The sequence below is a fragment of the Meleagris gallopavo genome, chromosome 5 (genome assembly GCF_905368555.1).
Source record: "Meleagris gallopavo chromosome 5, MGAL_WU_HG_1.1, whole genome shotgun sequence".
In the NCBI taxonomy this organism is placed as follows: Eukaryota; Metazoa; Chordata; class Aves; order Galliformes; family Phasianidae; genus Meleagris; species Meleagris gallopavo.
Window position 1 is genome coordinate 35,764,667 of NC_139408.1, and position 21,373 is coordinate 35,786,039.

General features: G+C 42.8%; 1 protein-coding gene across 1 annotated transcript; it reads left to right on the top strand.

Annotated features, from left to right (window-relative positions):
• The first annotated feature begins 1,052 nt into the window (after nt 1-1,052).
• Nucleotides 1,053-10,817, top strand: PSMA6 (proteasome 20S subunit alpha 6). Its single transcript, XM_003206577.5, has 7 exons — nt 1,053-1,271; nt 4,210-4,304; nt 5,326-5,407; nt 5,655-5,810; nt 7,669-7,847; nt 9,157-9,251; nt 10,609-10,817. Exons 1-7 carry the CDS (start codon nt 1,196-1,198, stop codon nt 10,664-10,666), a joined length of 741 nt encoding a protein of 246 aa, XP_003206625.1. The 5' UTR covers nt 1,053-1,195; the 3' UTR covers nt 10,667-10,817.
• Nucleotides 10,818-21,373: the final 10,556 nt, after the last annotated feature.

Below are 21,373 nucleotides of genomic sequence, written 5' to 3' on the forward strand. Positions count from 1 at the left end.
GCATGTTGTGGATGTAGGCAGTTCACAGGAGCTCAAAGGGAAACCAGCAAGTTCATGAAAGAGAACCCCAACACGGGCTATTAAACCAGATGCTATCACTGTTTTGGGAAGTCCCTGCAGACAGCAGGAGGCTGGGAGAATATTCAGGGAATGCATCGTTAAAAGCTCTCTGTAGCCTTAATGCTTTTCCTTGGGCATTTGCTTTTGGTCACAGCTGGTGATGGGGCACTGGGCTGGAGACTTCCCACCACAAATTTTAAACGTTTTTCATCTGCCCACAACACTGTTCCAAAATGAAGGGGACAAAAACCACCTTTTGTAATAAATACTCAGTGTCCCATTAATAAAGAAAGATAGCCGTAAGGAAAAAATTAAAGCAGACCTAAGGTGGGGCAAACAACATGCTCCAAAATGCACCTGTCACCCGCTATTTCACCAGAAAATATTTTAAAGTGAAGGTGTTATCCAAACAGCTTTCACAGCTTTCGATGGCCTGACTTAAAAAAAAGAAGAAAAAAAGAATAAGATCCACCCCACTGAGAGGGGGAAATCCAGGCTGCTGAAAGGCAGATGCGCATTCATCAGCTTAAAGGGGGATTTCCCTCCGCCCTGGACGCCGGCTGAGGCAGTCTTCAAACATCGCGCTGCAACGCAGCTATAGGATCGAGAACTCCTCAGAAGTACCCTAACCGCCCTCTTTGAGGCTGCTGTATTTCTTTATAATTACGCTTACTGAGACAACGCGTGGAAACGCTTTGTTTGGAAAGCGAAGGGGCTGTTCTTCCCCGGGCTGCCCGCGCAGCTCACACCGGAGCTTTTCTGTTTCGTGGGTGTTCCCGCGGCACCGCGGCCTCCTCCCGCCTTTCCGCCAGGCAGCGTCTTGGCGGCTCCAGGATCGTCGGGCGGACGCGACGAGTCACGACGCAACACCCCGACCGCCCCTCAGCCCGTGCCGCGACCAAGCCCAACCGCCCTACTGCGCGCGCTCTCCAGAGGGGAGGCGCGAGGCCGAGGGGCGCCGCGCAGTTCGGGCATGCGCAGTGGTGGGGATGAAGCGTGACTGTGCGGGAGCGGGGAGGCCTCTGGCGCCTGCGCGCCGCCCGTGACCCGGAAGCGCTCCGGCGGCGGCCCGTTGCGGTAGCGGTGGGGTCCCGCACGCTGACAGCCCCTCGGCCGTGACGCTCCCGCTGCCGCCATGTCTCGAGGCTCCAGTGCCGGCTTCGACCGCCACATCACCATCTTCTCGCCCGAGGGCCGCCTCTACCAAGTCGGTGGGTGCCGAGCCCCGGGGATGTCGCCGTTGAATTGCCCCGTCACGGGCCGGGCCTTCCCGCGGTGCCGGGCTGCGGCCGGCGCGGGAGAGCTCCGCCGTACAGGGCCGCTGCTTCGGAGGAGAGGGAAGCGTTGTGCTTCCCTTGACCGGGCGCGGGGGCTCGGTTCCTGCCCTAGCCGGTACCGCGGCGAGAAGAGGGGAGCTGGGGCAGCCGCGGTTCGGTCGTGCGTGGAGGCTGAGAGGGCGGCCTCGCTGGCGGTGAGGGGGGTATAGAGCCGTGCGGTGTGTCCTGTGCCTCTGTGCCATTCCGGGGGCTTCAGGGCTGCCCAGACAGCGGTTTGTTCCCCTTAAGTGTTTCTTCCAGTTAATCTTGTTAGACTGACCGGTGCTATGCTCCGGGATCTGAGAGGTACGATAGCAGTTTGGAATGGGACTTGGGCTGTCCCAAACAGTACCGGAACATCAGAGTCAGAGCTTGGCAGTAAACCATGCTCCCCATTGTTACACCTGAATACCGTGTGTGTGTCCTGTGCAGCATGGCCTGTGAGATAATAGCAACCAGCCTTTATTTCTAGCATCTGCAAACCTTCTGAGATTAAGCTGCAGCCAAAATTCTTTTTCTTCTTTAGGTTGCTGAATCTATTTTTCTTTCTCCAGTGAACCAGGTTCTGCAGAAGAGCCTCGTGGTGCTCTTTTTAGGGTCCTATGTAACAATGTAGCCAATTTTCAGTAGTGCAAAGGCAGTTTATCCACAGCGCGCCTAAAGGATCTTCAGAACTGGGCCAGATGAGTTAGTTTTCTTGCAGCACCATCCTGATGCTCTCTCCCTAGATCTCAGCGGCTCTTCCTCAGCTGCAGCAGCCTGACTGTGTGCATTACATGGCACATCTGTACATTCATCTGTTCTCCAGGAAAGGAAGTTGCTGAGATCAGTCTGCACCAGTTGTCAGTAGTAGCCAGTAGTTTCTTTTATGTCTGATTTTCTCGTGGAATAGGCTTCCTGGGTAGGCTGTGCAGTCCTGGAGAGTTCTTTTCACAAGATATGACTATGAAATGGCACGTATATGGCTGGTTTTATGTAGGTAGAAAGTTACCTGTACTAGCTACCTACTTATACAGGTGCTTTAGTACTAATACCTGTAGTGCATGTAGAGTTTGTATGCAACTTGCACAGTAAGACTTATATGTGGTTAGTGAGAACAACACTTTTTTTGCACTGGTTGTCAGTGGCTATGTAATGTAAGAGTCACAGGATGCAGCCTTCAGTTGCCATTAAAGCATGCTGGTTGGTCTGGGACACCTTTCTGGCTCTCTCTGCTGCAGTACTACTTGCTGGTCATGGTTTCTGCATCCTGAAGCGAAGAGTAAATTGAGGGTTTCTGCCTCCTGGATATGCTCATCAATTAATATATGAGGAATGTATGGCACTTGCATATCTTTTGTCCAGGTCTGAGAAGTATCTGTATGTTTGTTTGAGAGTATTTACAGGCAGTTTGAAATTGTATTAAAGGTACTTTGAGTACCTGTCTGCTAGGGAAAGATGGGGAGATAAGTACTTAGATGTGCTAACCTCAAGTAAGTATGAGATCGCTCTGCCAGCAGCCAAGTTGATAAGTTGGGAATGATCCCACACTAATGTCTCTCCTGGCTAGTATCTAGCCACAGTATGGGCAGAAGATACGTTTTGCTTGTGGTCAACTATATGATTCCAGCCTTTTTCTTTTTTTTTCTGAATCATGTGAATCTTTGTGTGTGTGCTAGATTCCAGTTAATCAGGTGCTGTTGAGGATAGGTGTAGGCACATGTGTTGCTCTAAGGCTGTGTTAAAACTTGATTTTTTTTCCAGAACAGAGATTTCCAGCATACTGATACCAGACTGAAATGGTGCACCACTCTGCCTGGTTCTCAGTATTTGTGAACAAAATTTTTGAGGGCGCTTATTCCTGTTCACACCTACGTGTCAGAGTCACAGACTGGTTGAGACTGTCCGAGACCTCTGGCTCCATCCTCTCCAACCCCTGCTCAAGCAGGGACGCCCAGAGCAGGATGTTCAGGGCCATGTCCAGGCTGCTTCTGAAGATCTCCAAGAAGGAGACTCCACAGCCTCTTGGCAGCCTGTGCTAGTGCTCAGCCAGCTGCACAGTTGTGAAGCACTGCCTGATGTTTAGAGGAAAGATCTGATATTCCAGGTTGTGCCATAGATTTGAGTGCAGCTTTTAAAACAGTTTATACCTTCTTTCTCATGTTGTTTTAGAATATAGTTCCAGCAGATTGTTCTGAATTCCAGCCTCAATCACATAACTAATAATAAAAAAACATCTACATCTAGTTAGTGCCTGAAACTTTCATCTCTTGACTAGATATTAGGAAGTTCTGGGTACTTATCATATATAAAGTTAAAGATTTTTTAAAGGCTTTTGAAGCTTTTGAAATTGTTAAAAAAGGGAAATGTATTTCTTAGAATACATGAAGGGAACTTCAATCATTTGTCTGAATAATGCTTTTTAGCAGGTGTATACACAGATTTTATTTTACAAAGTAAATTCAAACTTTGTAGTATTTGAATATCAAGTCAGAAGATGTGATAAGATTAAAATTTCTCTGCTTTGCCTGTTATTTCAGTTTTCATCTGTATCGACTGAAATGGACAGAAGAAATCACATCCTTGCAGTGGTAGTAATACTTGAAAGCTCCACATGTTTAAAATGATGTGTGAGATTTACAGTCACATTAAATTAATGTTCGAGTACAAAATTGCCATTTTAATTTAAAACAAATTGTTAGGTATTCTCATAGAAGAAAAAGGCAAATTATTAGAAATACACGAACGAAGCACTAATAGAACGTGGTGAGATCTCGAGGGGTGTAGATGTGACAGAGTTGCTTATACTAAGGTATCTAATAGAGTTTTTTATATCTTTTGTATATTTTTCTAGAGTATGCTTTTAAGGCCATAAACCAGGGCGGACTTACGTCTGTAGCTGTTCGTGGGAAAGACTCTGCAGTAATCGTAACGCAGAAGAAAGTACCTGTAAGTAGTCTATTTTTGAAGGAGGGCTGGGAGGAAGTGAGGAATAAAATAAGCAGAGGGTGTAGTGCCACACCATTAAGGTTATGTTTTTTATTATTGACATCTATAGCAGTTTGGATAGCTTGTTGTTCTGATTATATTGAATTCTAGCTTTGTTAGTGCTCAACTGTATGTTTTGTCAACAAGTAATGCTTTAATGTTTTTTCTCTGCTGAAGGAATAAAACTAAATAAATAAAGTAAATAAATAAATAAATAAAACTAAAATATTAGGGTCTGGTGTACTTTGATGTGCATACATCTTTCTGACTTGTAAGGGCTGAGTTACCCTAAGTCAGTTTTCTAATTTCTCTTCTTTAATTTCTACTAAAAAAACAGTATGCCAATAGCATAATAATGTTTTCGTAAGCGTTTCAGCACAGTGGTGTTGTACTGTTGACAAAGGGATAAAAAAAACTCTTGTGTTTGAAGACAACATGGACTAGGAACTCAAGTCTTTCTATTTTGTTTTCAAAATTTATTGAGATAGAAAAGGACTTCAGTATTGGTCATGCTTTAGTTGATAGCCTTTTCTAGATATTGAGCAGCTGAAGGAGAGCTGCAAAGGAAGGCAAGGTGTATGAGGAGCAGCTGAAGTCCCTTGGTTTGTTCAGCCCAGAACAGAGAAGGCTGAGGGGAGGCCTTGTGGTGGCTTGCAGCTCCTCACAGGAAGCAGAGGGATGATGATGATCTTTGCGCTCTGGTAACAGCAACAGCACCTGAAGGAATGGCATGGAGCTGCATCAGGGGAGGGTCATGTTGGGGGTTCTTCACCAGAGAATGATGGCCATCAAGCAGGCTCCCCAGGGCAGTGGGCATGGCCTCAACCTGCTGGAGTTCAAGGAGTGTTTGGACAACATTCTGAGGCATAGGGTTTGGATTTTTAGGTTGTCCTGTGTGGATCAAGGTGGTTGGACTTGGTGATCCTTGTGGGACCCTTCCAACTCAGGATATTCTGTGATTCTATTTCTGTTTCTTCTTTAGGACAAGTTACTGGATTCCAACACAGTAACTCATTTGTTCAGCATTACTGAAAATATTGGCTGTGTGATGACAGGAATGACAGGTATTTAATTCACCATCTTTTTAACTACCTGAAGTGTCAGTATTTCTATTTAATTTACCAACTGTATATTGCATAAAATTAATTATTCACTCAAGGAAGTTTGTTTCTCTCAGTCTAGTTTTTTAAAAATTGTCTAGTTCTCATGTGTGCATTTTAAGACAATTTAGAGTTGGGTGTGGCTTTCTCAAATGCTGGGAATAAATGTGGTACACAGTCAGTGCAATTAATATTAACTCTTTCTCTCTAGCTGACAGCAGATCCCAGGTGCAGAGGGCCCGCTATGAGGCTGCTAACTGGAAGTACAAGTATGGCTACGACATCCCTGTGGATATGCTATGTAAAAGGATTGCGGATATTTCTCAGGTCTATACGCAAAATGCTGAAATGAGGCCTCTTGGTTGCTGTAAGTATAGTGTATGAAATCTGTGCTGTTCCTTCTTTAATCTTGCAACAAGTATAACTTACATGAGATTCTCACCTGTTTTCAAATTGTGAGAAATTGCATGAATGTAACCAAAGAACTGAGAGGCATGAACAACCAGATGAGAATAATCTTGGAAGTCTTGAATTAAAAGCATGATTCTACCATTATCTTAGCTTTTGAATTTAAGTGAATTATTTAAATGCTTTTAAAACATATGTTGCTATTTTACTTTAGTTTTATGGGCCTAGTCTGCTTGCAGGGTGATGGCTGTTAATGGAAGACGGTCTTCTTACTAGCGTATGTGGTCTGCATAGACATCACGGATATATGGAGACTTCAACTATTTTGTATCTAAGTAATGTGTATAGGCTAAAAATAAGCTTAACTGGTGCTTTTAACTTAATCATTTTCTGTGTATTGTATGGAAGACTTGTTTAATTTCACTTGTCTATGTTTCTGCACAGATACTTCTTCATAATAGCAAATGTAACTTACGTTTAAATGAAAAAAATATATATGTGTGTGTGTATTTCTGCCATAGTTAGTTATCCGTGTACTTTGAGGTTGGTTTTGACTTCCTTTTTTTTTTTTGTTCTCTTACACTTGGCCGTGAACAAAGTGTAGCCATATTGATAGATTGTCTGGGAATTGAGGTAAAAGACTTCATGCTTCCTCAATTGCTGTTCCATTAAACATTCTGCCTAAGTTTTTTTTAGTTGTTATTGTTTTTTTTATTTTCTTTTAAAGAGAATATTTTTGGAACTGATGAATCACTTCTGGTAAGGCAGAAGTGTAGGCACTAGAACTTCTTACTAAAGCAGCATTCAGTGTTGCACCACAGTTTCTATGATGGGGAAATTTTCCCATGCTTATATACGTGTAATGTTCGGGAACGATCATTTCTTTGCTTGGCACTTCCCATACTTTGATACTGGTAGAAGGTGAACTTTTTTCTGTGAAAGAAGAAAAATGTCAAAATTAAGAAATACTTTTTTTTTTTTTTTTTTTGAGAAGTTGGTAGGGATTTATTTTTCATTTGCAGTTGTAGTTGTTCAGAAGCTGATATAGCTGCAACTACTATTTAAAAGTTACACAAGTGTAAAGCTAAAAGCAGTAGGAGATGCTTTCTTTTTGTTGTTGTTATTTTGAGTTATTTTTAATGTGTATGCTGAAACTTTGGAACTGTAGATCTGGAAGTGTAGGTGGACACAGATGCACTGCAGGGATTTAACCAGTTTATACTACTTGAAATCGCAAATGGAAAACACTTAGTCAGATGGCCTTCAAAGATTCTGTTTTGTCTTCTGATATCTCCTTTTTTTTTTTCCTCCTCATTGTTTAAAAATCTAAAAGTGATCTTTTAATATTAAAGATAATGTCAGCGTGTTTGTAAAGTTGCTTTCTGGTAAAAAAAAAAACATCCTTATTGAATGATTTTTTTTTTATGCTTTCAAAGTCTCATTGATATATAATACACAGGATGTGAACTGCAGCTGGGTGAACCTTGTATCAGGATTAAACTTTATTTCCTGACTTTGCTGTTCTTTACACACTGAGGCTGACCGAAACATTTCTATGTTTAATGAATAGCTTTCTTTGGGTAACACTAATCAAGTTTGCACTAAAGTGGGTTGTATGCCTGGTGTGAGTCACTGGTAAGAAAAGGCAAATGAGAGATAAAAAGGAACACTCAGGTCTAGGTATTGAACTTATTTCTAAAGATCTACTGCTTTGCATGCGTGTGTTTCTTAGGAGAGGAGTATCAAACTGTTCTTTGGTTCAATGAAACTGCTAAAATTGGAAAAAGAAATAATAATGAACAAACTTTCTCTTCAAGGTATGATTTTGATTGGTATTGATGAAGAGCATGGTCCTCAGGTGTACAAGTGTGATCCGGCAGGTTACTATTGTGGATTCAAGGCCACAGCTGCAGGAGTTAAACAGACAGAGTCGACCAGTTTCCTTGAAAAGAAAGTAAAGAAGAAATTTGATTGGACATATGAACAAACTGTAGAGGTAGGCTGGGAGAAGGCAGTAAAGATTTGTCAAAGTATTTTTAATGACTATGGCATATGTAGGATTCTGATACAAAGGAGTGCAGTTAGGCATTTCCTGTATTCTGGCTGTTTTATACTGTTGCCAGAGCAAGGATAGCTTTTCAACCAGAAAGTTCTTTGAAGGTATTTGGTAAGCATTTAGAGTCCTATCATCTCTTTTTTCTGCATTATATTAGCTGAAGTGGAACCTTTGGCTGTAGCACTCCTGCTGTAGTTGGTGGCTAGTTGTTGCTTGATTCGGGGTATACCAGTCTAATATTTCTTCAGTGGTGCTTAAAACAATGTTAAATAATGTTTCAAACAAGGTGAGCGCTACTGCTTCAGTTCAGCATACAGAGCAACAGATGTTATGCCTACTGTGAGAACTGTTGTTCAAGGCCCATTATAAAAGCATACCCTGTTTATATAACAGGTTAATGAGCTTGTGTTATAGTTATCCTTTTTTACCTACACTATAGAGAGCCATCTAATCAGTCCTCTTCTATGGCCCACCTATTTCTCCTGCCTGGTCTTGTTCTCTTGTAACGTTAGGTCTCTTGCTTTGCAAGAACGGCGGTAGAAATAAGGTATAAAATCTGAAGCAATTGACCCCACTGTAAGTTAAAACAGAGTATTGTATTAAGACATGTGAGTGCTGTGCAAAATAACTGATTCGGTAAGCATCTGGCTATGTAGCAGTTTTACAGAGCTTTTTGTGGTCAATCATCATTTTAGGAATACATCTTCAGCATTATTATGACTTGACTTCAAAGCATGAGTGAAGTTGGAAAGAACACCTTTTAAAACAGGTGATGACTAAGGTGAAAAAAAAAAAAAAAAAAGACAAGTTAAGCCATAATTAAATGCAACTTCTAAAAACAGCCAATGTAATTTTAGTGACCAGAAGAAAAGCTGAAATGGAAGCCACACAAGTAACATGCTTTGAGTAATCCTGGACTGTAACGATTGTATCTGTTGTTTGCCACTTAGGCAACGTGTTCTGTTCTGTTCTCAGGACCTGTGATAAAGGTTTTGGTTTTGTCTTTTTTTTTTTTTTTTTTTTTTTCTGTTAAGAAAGTGTATCCATTTTAGATTAAACTTCTTTGAGAGAGAACTGGAGAGGCAGTATGTTCTGTACCAAACGGAAACTATTTGAAACTTTACGGCTGAGGTTTAGAGGTGGAAGGAAATAAAACTAGAAGAGAGAATAATTGTTAATGTTAAATCTACTAAAAATACTTTATTGTATTTAAAATTCTGTTTATTGATAATTTTTTATCATCTTTCAGACAGCAATAACATGCCTGTCTACTGTACTATCCATTGATTTCAAACCTTCAGAAATAGAAGTTGGTGTAGTTACAGTGGAAAATCCAAAGTTCAGGTAGGTGATCATGGTTACTGCTGATAAAACATGAAGTTTGAGCTTTGTTTTCTGATTGTTATATTTTTTTTACTTGTAATTTCAAAATGTGTAAAAGACATTGTTCAAATAATAATAAAAAAAAAGATGCTATTTTAAAGTCTTTAAACTGGCTAGGGAATGCAGGCTTTTTAAAAGAGTATTGTTTTGCATGATGATCAAAATCTTGTTATGTCTGCTCTGGATGTTTCTTTAATGCTTTAGAGAATTTTAAAAAATGGTTTGTACTAGTATCTGGAATCTACTTTCAACGTGACAATTACTGCAGTTATTTTGACAAGATTAAAATACTCTGGACAAATCACTGCAGTGAGTTGGAACTGGCTGAACATTTACTTTCCAAGTACACATTCCCACCCAGATTGAAAGGAAGACCTGCCATTTCCTCCCTGCTGCCTCCACTATTCTCTGAGTTGGAGTGCAGCCCTGTGTGTGCAGCACGGTTAAGAGGTCAATCTAACCAGACAATACCTGGAAATCTTCCTACTGCAGGCTGTGCCTCACATTAGATACAGTGGGCTGCACAGCCTTCTCATAGCTTATTGTAGTGTGAAAGAATGAAAGAATAAATCTGGAGGCATTTTGATTAATGCAAAAAGGCCATCTAGGTATGTGTTACTAGTCAAGCTTGCCATAGAGTCATTCATTAATTTTTGCCTTAGTCTGTCATTGTCTCTTGGTTTGATTTTTCATTAAAATAAAACAAAGAAAACTGAGGAACAGTTGGGGTGGAGAAGAAATCCTCTGCTGTTTCAGTCTAATCACTTAGCAGGTGAGGATAGGAGAGAGGCTTCAAACCTCAGAGCCCTACTTTTGAGTGCTTCTTAGTGCGTATAAAGTTGACATGGTGTTGAGTGATTTTACATTTGATAATGGATGTTTAGGACATCCATTTCTGAAAAAGCATACAAGAGCTGAATTATCCCTTTTCCAGTGCTACCCTTCTGCCAGACTTCATTTACCAGTCATGTCCTTTTCAGAAAGATGGGTAACAAACAGAAGGAAAAAGCTATAAAAACATGTGTATTCCTTGGAGTAATTGCACTAATTACCACACCCATTATTTTCACCAGGTCCCAGCTTGCAAATGTATTGCATAGGAGAAATTACCTATTCTTTTTCTACCACTTGCTACTTTGCTCTTTAGTGGCTTTGATTCTTCCTTTGTTTTTCAAAAACAGTTGAAATGTTGGCTTGTGGCCTTGGCAGCAGGGCTTTAAAGGGCTGAAATGTATAAAGCCAATTTGAATAGATACTAGGTTGGAGTTTAAGGGGAAGAATCATTGAAGCTATTCAGGATTTCTTTTTGTTCTTTCAGGATCCTTACAGAAACAGAGATTGACATGCACCTTGTAGCTCTGGCTGAGAGAGACTAATTAGCTTTCCTATTTCCATTGTCTGTGCTTCTGACCAGGGTATTTGGTGAAAAGAAGACAGTTAATAATGGCTTTCGATTATGGAATGAAAACGATGTTCACAATACAATGTATTTTACTCTGTACAAATAAAACAGAGGTTTTTGAAATACTCGATGTCTCCTTTTAATGTATTTTTTTTAATCTTTGTTTTATGAAGTTCTCATCAAAATACATGACTTTGAATGTTTTTGTGTTGATTATTTGCCTGTTAATTTTATCTTAATATAAATTTTGTCCTCAGCTCTGTAGTTTTCATCTGAGCTATTTTACTCCTAGTGTAATGGTTTGTATCAGATTGTGGTGTGTGTCTTGATAATTGTTATGTTTCCATTTGTTCTCTTCTTCCCTGATGTTGAAAGTTTTATAACATTACTGTTTTATCCTTGGAAAAATTAAAAGGACATTAATTTAAATCCTGAGGATTTGCTCAGGTTTGTATGAGAAAGTATAACAAAAGCTGAAGAAAAAAATTGAGCTGTGATTCCCTGTGCATTCCTTCAGACAGATTTGTCTGGGAAGGAATATTAACAGATGTCTGTTATAACTGAACAGCTCTGAAGCTAGCATTTACTTAGGGGAAACGGATTCTCTGTGTACTTTGGATTTTGGATGTCACCTACCCAGCTGGAGTCTTTGGGTAATGCCAAAATCTATGTTGGGCTGGATGGAGCCCACAGAAAAGATCCACCAACAAGAATGTCTCTGGGAAGCAATTCTCCTCACGCCTTCAAAGATTCTAGCTTAGGAGGAAGGTAAGTTAAGACTGAAAAACTTGAATCAAAGTGAAGGAAATTGCTTTATTGTTTTGTTAGAATTGAAGAGGCTTCAGTATCCATGCAAACAGAGAGGTGATAGAGGAGAGATTGAGAAAGGGAAGATTACTAGATACTGGTAACTGTTGGGTGGTTGGGTGGACATGAAAGTCCTCCTAGAAAGACACCAAGCTAATATGACTAAGCTCCTTACCTTCTTTCTGCTGTCTTGCAATTCCACTGGTCTTCATTGCTCTAAAATTCTCTTTGATTTCTGAGACCTCTGGGAAGGCCTCTAAGTTTTCAGAAGCTGGGATTGCTTGATTCTTTTTTTTTTTTCCTCCACTTTACACTTAAAGCCTCTTGAACGTGTATCTTTCAAGTTTGTTGTAGTAAAAGAGATGCAGTTCATTGTTTGGCTTTAATAAATAATGCTAATTGTTTAGCTGACGAGATTCCAATGCTCAAATGTTTTTTCTTATGCTTCCAAAATACTGTGAAATGCTGTCTTTGCCAAATTTCCTGAATTTTCAGTACTGCCCCTAGATTCCAGCTTCTGTCATGTCAGATACTGTTGTACAGATAGTAAGATGAAACCATTTCTTCTTTTGGGGAGAGTAGGAGTGAGTGGATTATATGAGAACTGTGGAGTTTGTGCAACAGTTGGCTAAACACTAGTAGCACATTTGGAAAGGTATACATATGTCTTTCTGAGTGACAGCTGAGTTTCTGAACTTTCCTAGAATCTTTCCTACTATGCTATACTACAACTATAAAACAACCTGGAATTTTGAGTATACTGGAGTCATTATTTACTTTGGCATCAAACATAATCCACTGATACTTTGTTCTTGATTGGCTTTAATTACACATAAAAACTTGAACAAAACCAGTTAAAAGACATATGGCAGTCAAGGAGTCATATGACTAGAGCATATTTGCATGGTATTCAGTATTAAGGCTCCCTGCAAGACCTTTAATTCCAAATTTTGGCAGCTTATACGTGGTTGTGTAACTTGCACGGTTTTTCTGAGGGCGGTGGGCGTTTGTTCATACCTCATGTTTTTGCATGCAGAACATTGCACCTCGTGTTTAGACATGATGAAATACGTTGTCTACAGTATATTGTTTGGGAATGTTGCATCCTTTTTGATAGCAAATTTTAAGTTGTGGCAGCTGAAATGCCATTTTTTTTCTGGTACTTTGTCCTGCAATGAAGATTCGTGGTTCTCTCTTAAACTAATGATGGGGGTTTTCCTTCAAGCTTTTTATTACTTAAGGCAAAAAGGCTGTGGAGAAGATTGATACCTGACCTCATGGGAAAACCCCATGTATGACAGGTATATGTGTATCCCACTTCTCATGCTCTTAAGCAGATAGCATCTGCAGCCAAACTGTTTCAGCTGTGAGCAGTGTTGAATTGTACCTGGTGTCACCTGCTGGTCTAGGTATGACAAATGCAGAGAAACTGGGGATGCATGGCGTGATCCTAACAATTCTGGTTTTGGGTAGAGTGCCTCAAGAGTAGTTTGTATGACAGTGCTGCAGGCTGGTAGATATGGTTAGCATGTGATGCATGAATTGTTAAGCAGAAGTAGGATCAAGTCTGTCTTACTTGACCTAGATGAGTATTAGCTGTACTAAACGTGGGCTGGCCCTGCATAGCCTCGTAATTGTGGCCACATTATGTTCCCTGTACTCTGTTAGTATAGAGTGTAAAGGACACAAATATAAAGTACATGCAGTCTGCTTAGGTAAATCAGTATTTATTGGACTCCTTGGAGAAAAGCAGTTGAATTACTTACGAGCAATGCCCCCCAGCCCCTGAGGGAGCCACAGTAAAACAGTAAAGGCGTGTTTTACAGACTCAATTAGCTTAATGGGAAATCATAATATAAATGGATCATCAGGATCTGTGTACTCATCCAGAAACAAAATGTTAAGGCAGGCAGTAATGAACCTTCCTAGGATTTCAGGTGCTTTGTAAATGCAGTATATGGCACTGAATCAACTTGTGATGCACAGTGTTGGACCATACCTTCTCACTGTAAAGCCTTCAGTGGTGCCAGTCTTCTTAAGTATAGAGAGCTGAATTGGGAATTCATGTGGAGTGAGTTTTTGTGTATAAGTAAGCAGCGCTGTTAGTGACATGGAATAATGTGCTGCATTCTCTGCCTCTTCTGCTCCATTCCTCTTTAAATACTGACCAGAAGTACCAAAGAATAAATGTTTTGACTCGGTGTGTGTTGTTAGAAATAACATGGAAGATGTAGTTGATCTGAAGGAAAAGAAAAATCCATTTTTCACCTGACATGGAATGAGACCTGCTATTTTGAATTTTTCAGAACTTGTTGGTTCATGAGATCAAGTTTGTGAAGCATATCTGTGGGAGTATTCATATTTCCTTCTAGGAAAAGCACTATACTCCTTGGGGTAATAATGGGAGGGCGAGTTGTTTTTTGTTTTGTAATGAGTTATTTTTTCAGATGGGAAGTTCATAGACTGTCACAGCTTGTTCCAGCCAGTTCTTGCTAGTAACGATTTGTTCCGTCCCTTGTTTTGGAAACAATGTGAGATATCCTGTAGTTCAGGATTTGTTGGAACAGTGAACTTAAGGCTTATGCCCACAGTAAAACCCAGAGAGTCATGTGCTTATTGTGCAAGGCTGCTTAAAGCAACTGGTGTCAGGATTTTCTCTTCATTATGATTCTTTCATTAAAAAATAATTATTTAAAAACATCCTATTACACTATATGTCTGTACAGATAACCTTGCATTTTTTTAAATGGCTGTCAAAAATCTTTGCTAACAGCTGCTGCTTGCCACACCTTTCTTAGCATAGCAACCTTTTCTTCAGAAGTAGTCTTTCCTGTGTCACCATCTAGGAGAATTCTGTGCTGCAGCATTAAATACAGGAACTGTAGTGCATCTGACTGTTAGCCTGGAGGATAAATAGACTCAGCAGTATCAAAATCCAGTTAACTGCATTTGGCAGAATTGAGTAATCCACACTGAAGTGCTTTCTGTCAGCTATAGTTGAGTGTTTGGTCACTGTAGATTCACCAGAAGTCCTTGCTATGCAACTTGTCACATCTCAGCTGATTTAATGCATGTTGCACCAGCAGCCTCTGGAGTAAGTTCTAGCTATGACTTGAGCAGCACAGTATGCAGGGCAGGTTAAGAAACCCAAGCCCAAATAAATTTTTGGCTGTAAGTTATATCTGTTTTCTGGGAGGGGGAGTAGAAAAACGACAAAAAACCCCTACCTTCTGTGACACCCACTTGCACAGACAGTTGTTGAAAATGGATTCTTTAGACTATAAAGCCACCTTCTCTCAAGTCAGCCAAAGGTAGTTGTGAATGGGCTTGGGGATGAAAGCCATCCTGTCTGAAGGCAAAAGAAGCATGTCATTTACACACAGGCTGAGGAGTTGCCTGAATATTTAGGGTTTCTTTGAGGAAAAACAAAACAACAACAACAACAACAAAACATGGCATGAGTGTATACAGGCTGGGATTGCATAACTGGGAGTGGAAATTCCTTTCAGTGACAAATGATCCTCTGTGATGGAGGAGTTACTCCTCCCTGTTTTGATCTCAGCTATGTCTGTCTGCTTCCTTCAGCCAGCAGTGGGACTCTTAAATCTGTAATGAGCCACTCTGTTTACTAAACTGATGGGAAGGTTTGTTGTTTTGCATTCATTCTCTTTTGGATTAGTGGCTTGGATCACTGTAGGATCAAAGTAGTTGTAGGGCTGGAGTAAAGGCGAATGAACAGCAGACACTGTGGAAATTACAGTCAGCATCACGAAGGAGGGAAGGAACAGAGTTCTCATTTATTCTCCTGATCACTCTTAACTTAAACTCAGGTAATGACGCCTGGTCCTCCAAAGTGCAGTGTACATCTGTGAGCAGGTGACACAAGCTGTAACCTGACACTGACATCCCTTCTGTAGGCCAGTACTGGACTGAAGGAGGTTTCTTTGGGGATGGTGGTGTTTAGTCGTTTCTTCCTGGCTTCTGTGCTCCTATACCTGTTGTGTGGCCCAGCAACTTCCAGGGCTACCCAGGGAACCTGACTCAGAAGTGAATCTATGTTTGAAAAAAAAAAAAAAAAATCCATCCAGAGAAGTTGTGTTGGCTCCTTGTTCAGCCTTGCTGCTGGTCCTGCACCAGTAATACCAGCACAGGGGGCAGTGCAGGACAGGAACTGCAGACAGGTCTGGTCCAACTAGGGTGCATCTGGTAGGTGTGATAGGCTCTCTGGTAGGCTCTCAAATGAGTAAATAGGGGAAGGGGAAGGGGAGCAATGTTCATTCTCTGAGTGTGTGGAAGCCTTCTTTCTGGAATCCAAAAAGAGAAATGCAGGCAGCCAGGAAGAGGTCTCAGATCAGTGCATCCTGAGGTACAAGGAAGGTAGAGCTTCCAGCAAGGTGCTAAGAAAACCTACAGCAAGTTGGATGCTAGTGAAGCAGCTGCTTTGGGTTGGATTTTAGCACAAGTGGAACATAGTTTCTTTCCTGCCCCTTTCCATCTGTGTCCTTTATATAGTATTTGCACCTGTGCATACCTTTTCGTACCATAAAGAAGTTGATTTGTGCTTGATGTTAGCCTTGTTTCAGCTAGCAGCATTTGGAAATGCCTGACTGGCAGAAAAACATTTCACGCCTAAGGATGTGGTGAACCTTGAAAATAGGCTACCGGAGCAGCTTAGCTTCTCACTGCCCCAGTGTAGTCTTTGGTGTCTAAAGGTGACAGGATGTGACTATGAGAAAGCCAAGCATTGGCCTCAAGGCTGTTGGCAGGAGAAGCAGGAGAAGCACTTTTAGTGGTGACCAGGGAGGTGGCCTGACCTGCAGCAAGGTGGAGGGCAGTGTACCCAAACCTTCAGCCTCTGGTGGATTTTCAGCCTGTAGTTCCAGGTCCTGTGTAGAGTCAGGAGTTGGACTCGACGATCCTTATGGGTCCGTTCCAATCAGGATTCTATGATTTATGCTTTCTGAAGATGTGCCTATTGACAAACAGCAATATGTACAGCGCCGTCAGCAGGAAGACTGAGAAACTACTTCTGTTGATGAAGTGCATGTTCAAGTGTAAGTCATTTTCAAAATGACTTACAGCCCTTGTTTCAGGCGTAGGTAACAATGTATATGATGCTGCCCCACTTCAGTAGCAATTCAAAACACGTAATCAGTGTGTGAACACTTGTGCTTCACAACAAGAATGAACGTGTGTAGGCTGGATGTGCTGTAAGCCAGCTCTGGGAGGGGGGTGTGAGGGTGGAGGGCTGGCAGTGCCAAGTGCTGTAAGAGCAAGGCGGCATGTGGCATTGTTCCAGCCCCAGGCTCAGGTTCACTGTGTTCAGCTCGGCATGAGCAGTGTGGTGCAGGGCCACAGCACCTTTACAGACCCAGTGGGAAACACTGCTTTCTCCCCTTCTTCCATCCTGCCAGAGTGTAGAAAGCACACTGATTGATGCAAATGGGAATACTGCAGGCTGCTTGGCTGTGCTGCACTGGCACTGTAAATCTTTCTGTGATGGTTGGTTGGTTACCTGGGAGAATAAACAGCTGCTCTTTGCCAGCCTCACACACATCGCTGGCCTATGACACACTCCAGCAGTAGAAGCATGATCCCCAGGCTGCGTTGCTGCGAGCAACGTGAGGTATCTGTGAGTGTTGTCTGCAGTGCAGAGGGTCATGCAAGGGTACCTGAGCTGGAGAGGATGCTGTGTGCTGCCATTGCTCTGCCCATGTTGCTGAGCAGGACTTACAGCAAAGTTAACTACAGCTGCAGCAGAACCTGCCCAGTTTGCTTCAGGTGGGCCTGTTTGCACACCTGTGATAAGATGACAAGAAGTTCTGAAGAAAAGTAACATAAAATATCAGGATAAGAAGTCAATAGAAATTTGTCCTATCAGTGCTTCTCCTCACCCTGTCCCCTTCAAGTTACATGCACCTTGCAGTTAACTGCTGCTCTGATAAGCCATAAACAGAATGCTGGCAGCTGCCCAAAGGCCCACCCTGCACGCAGTAGCACAGGGCTGCTCTGTGCCCACACCGCACCCAGGCCCCACCCAGCAGGGAATTCCCACGCTCGGCAGCTGCAGGGAGTACTGAGCCAGCACAGCATGGGGCCATGATATGGATCCTGTGAGGAAAGAAAGGGTTGTGGGAAAGTGCATGGCTTTCAGCCTTCTGTAGGGGGTTTGCTGTGCCACTGCCTTTGAATCTCTCACAGTGAAGCCCAGCCGTATCTGCTCAGTGCAGAAGGGGCTTGCTGCAGCAGGGCAGTGTGGTGTTTGCTTTGCTCCTGTTTTTACAAGCAATGAACAATGGTTTTCCTCTGTTAAGCTGAGTGTGCTCTGCTCTCAGCTTTATCTCTCGTGGTCAGAAAGGCAGTGACATCTTCCTGCCTGGGGCTGCAGGTCAAACCTAATTGCGTTTCAGCTGCGGCTGTGCAGGATAGCAGTTTGACATCCAGATCCCCTCTGCACTGAGTGCTGCAGCTGAGCAAGATCCTCAGGCTGAGGGCTTTAAGGTCTGCAGGGTGCTGCAGTGGCCCCATCCAGACCCAGAGGTGCTGGGAAGGAGGGTGAGCACCATGCTCAAGGGTGCTGGCAGTAATTTCCCAGCACCACAGGTCTCCAAGCAGTCAGTGCAGGTGGTCACTTGTGCACTGTGTGCACATCTTTCAGCATGAACCTGCAGTATACTGCCCGAGGCAGGGAACTGTGCCATGGCCTCAGTTGGAACCTGGGTTTTGGGCTCAGCAAGGAGAAGTGAAGGCAGCAAAACCCCCTCCTGGTTTTCCTGTTTCCAGACTCCTCCATTCAAAAGTACCTTGTATGAAGGTGGTGTCGCAGTCTGGGAAATCCCTGTCTTGCACAGTTTCCTTCTTCTTTTCTTCTTCCTAAAATGTAGTGGCTTTGTCATTGCACAACTGTACAGTGCCTTCTAAGTGATGAGCTGACGCCATGCCACGATGCCCTTTGGATGGAAGGCAGCTGCTGCTCCATTCATGGTAATTGCTGCAGACTCTCATGCATCTTTGGTAGGACAAGGAGTGAGGGATCTTCATTTTTTCCTCTCATTCATTTTGCCAAGAGAAATGACAGTGCCTCCAGGCACAGGTAGCTTGTACATTCACAAGCTTTCTTACAGCTTTTTGACCCAAATATTCCTGCTTTTAAGCAGATAAGGAGCAAAGGGAAACAGACTCATGTAGTGTGCAAATGGAGAAGAGCAGGTGCTGCAGAATGAGTACTAATGGAGATTCTAACTTGGACAGATATTTTTCACAGAGAAATCTTTTGAAAATCCCTTCAAACCCCAAAAGCCTGATTTCATCAGTTTCAGGGGTTGGAGAATGAAGGGCTATGAACAAGTCAGTGGTCCTCTCACTGCTGCTAGTGGGATGGGGTCTGGGTAAGCATAGGTCATGTGGAAGAGCTGATGCTGATGAAGGCACATGCTCCTCAGCTGGAGTGCAAGGATTGCTTATGGGCTGCTGGAGAAGTCGCGTGAGCTACGGTGCTGGTGACCTTCTGCTAGAAATCCCCTGAAGGAGAAGCTGAGTGAGCTAAAACCACGCATGCTGAGGCCAGAGCATGGCCTTCCTTGCTCTATCTTATGTAACTGTTGCTACATAAGATGAGTGAAAAGCTGTCAAACAAACAAACAAAAAAGCAAAAAAAAAAAAAAAAGAGAGAGAGAGAGAGAGGAAAAAGTGTTCCTGGGAAGATGCTGTTACTATGGAGGTCTCTTGCTTTGTTCAGCTGCAAGGCAAAGGCATTTTTTCTGGCTGAAAAAATGGAAGGAATGTGCCTTTCTTCAAGTAAGCATTATAACATGTCCATCCTGCAGTTGCCATCAGCGTGTTTTCATCCTTGTTTTTCCACCTACCAAATCTGACTTTCAGATGCATATTTTTCCCACCTCGGTTCTCCAGGCTCACTGAAAACACCCCTAAAGACTTTCCTCCTGGGGTCTGCACAAGTATGGGAGATTCAGAGTGACACACATGGCTCAAGGAAAGGCATTTCAACTCCAGGATCAAAAATCTGTGGTACTTTGGGGCAGCAGAGTGCTACTGGGAGGCAGAAATAGGACTGCAATGGGGAATGCGTTTTTGAGAAAGGAGGATGCTCTGTTGCCCTGCGTTGTAAGTAAACAGCCAGAACAGAGAGCCATAGTAGTACTGGTGCTTTTTGCCTATGTATTTGCATCTAAGTGGCTTGGCTGCGCTTCCACACAGCAGCCTTCTGATCCACCAGCTGAGTAGAGCTGGCAGTGCTGCTTTGTTATCTCTGTCTGCTGGAAACATCCGTTATTTCTTTTGCTGCTAAAATAAGGGCAGAACACACAAACTGCCACTGAACCTTCCATCAGCATGTGACCCCGTGAATCTGTTTGTTCAGTGGAAATAGGGCCATAGCAGTGTTTCCACTTGAATCACTATGAAAGTAGGTGAGGAGAATCCTAGGGAGATGTGCATTAACCAGAAAATTGCACAAGGCACTTTTTTCAAGTAGCAGTAAATATTGAAATACAACCAGCTGATTAGTGTGACAGTGAAGGAGGTTGGCCTGGTAACATGGAGAAAAGCACTGCTTGATCACCTGTGTGAACCAGCATTGCAAATCTCCCAGGAGTTCTCCGGCCTTAGCAGCTTTTGCAAACACAAAGCAGCCCCAGCCAGAGTTGTGGATTTTGCTGGCTCCCTTAGGAGTTAGGGAGATGAGATGCACATTAACAGGAGCCATCAGGTGTGTACTTCATTTGCTTTCATAGAATCACTGGGGTTTTCTGCCAAAACACTGCCAAACCGGTGGTTGGTCAGCAGCACTGGCACAGCTCTACCAGTCACAGCCTTCCAAGGGAGCCACTGCCTCTCTGTTTCAGCAATAGGCAGGCACAATAAAAGCAAAGGGGGAAAAAAGGGTAAGGAGGAGAGGAGAACAAACCCCACTGCTCCAGGACCAACCAGAATCCTTCCTTCTTCCAAGCGTGTCCCATCAGAGAAGTGCCCTGGGGAGTGTGGAAAATTTTCTTCTTTCCAGTGCTGAGGAGAGTTTGTCTCAGCAAGTTACTAAGGGAAACAATCTGGTTTCTCAGCTAAAACACTAGAAGGAGAGCGTCTGTATGACAACTGTATCAACTTGATCCAGGGGTAATTTTGTTCTGAGGATAGCAATTGCAGACAACAACTCCATCTATATATATCTGTCTTGATCTGTTTCAGCTTCCCATCATCTCCCCAAGCTCCTCAAGGCTTCTGGGAGTTCCTCCAGGCCTTGTCTTAGTCCTGCCCTCATTAAGAAGCGTTCCTGGATTCTCACAGACAGTGTGGGTAATGTGAGAGTGCTGCCAGCCAAAAAAGGGTTTATCTGCCCAAGACCATTCTGCGCTGGCATCTGCTTTTTGCATACCCTGTTCTCTTCTTCAGTGTGCACACTGCAGCCCTTCATCTGCTATGGGAATTGTTTCTTCAAGGTAGATCCATCCTGTAGCTATCTGCCTTGTAAGGCAATGGGGAAAGAAGGGCATCGGCCCCTTGTAGTGCATCAGTGATGCAGAGAAGAAAGGTCACCTCAAATGCACGTGACCCTGGCCTCGCTAATTAGGCTGGAAGTGGCAAACCCTTATTGATGAGTGGCAACATGTCATGGGAACTGAGTCACCTAGGCACCCCCCTGTCAGCAGGTGATGTGGGGAATGCCACTCCCAAGACCAGCACATGTGATGGCACGTGCTGCTCACCTCACATGCATTCATCAGATTTAACTGAACGTTACTGGGGAAATGGATGATGTCTGTCACACCACAGTTAGCAAAGAAAGTGTTGATTCAGGAGCTCTGTGCATACCATAGAGCTGATACCTTCACTTTCAGCCCTGATATTGTTCATACAC

What these genes read in the sequence shown, in the direction of transcription:
- PSMA6 (XM_003206577.5), top strand. Translation starts at nt 1,196, where the DNA reads ATGTCTCGAGGCTCCAGTGCCGGCTTCGACCGCCACATCACCATCTTC. An exon ending in GGGCCGCCTCTACCAAGTCG is followed by an intron (nt 1,272 to 4,209) that starts GTGGGTGCCGAG and finishes ATATTTTTCTAG; the next exon opens with AGTATGCTTTTAAGGCCATA. An exon ending in AATGAGGCCTCTTGGTTGCT is followed by an intron (nt 5,811 to 7,668) that starts GTAAGTATAGTG and finishes TTTCTCTTCAAG; the next exon opens with GTATGATTTTGATTGGTATT.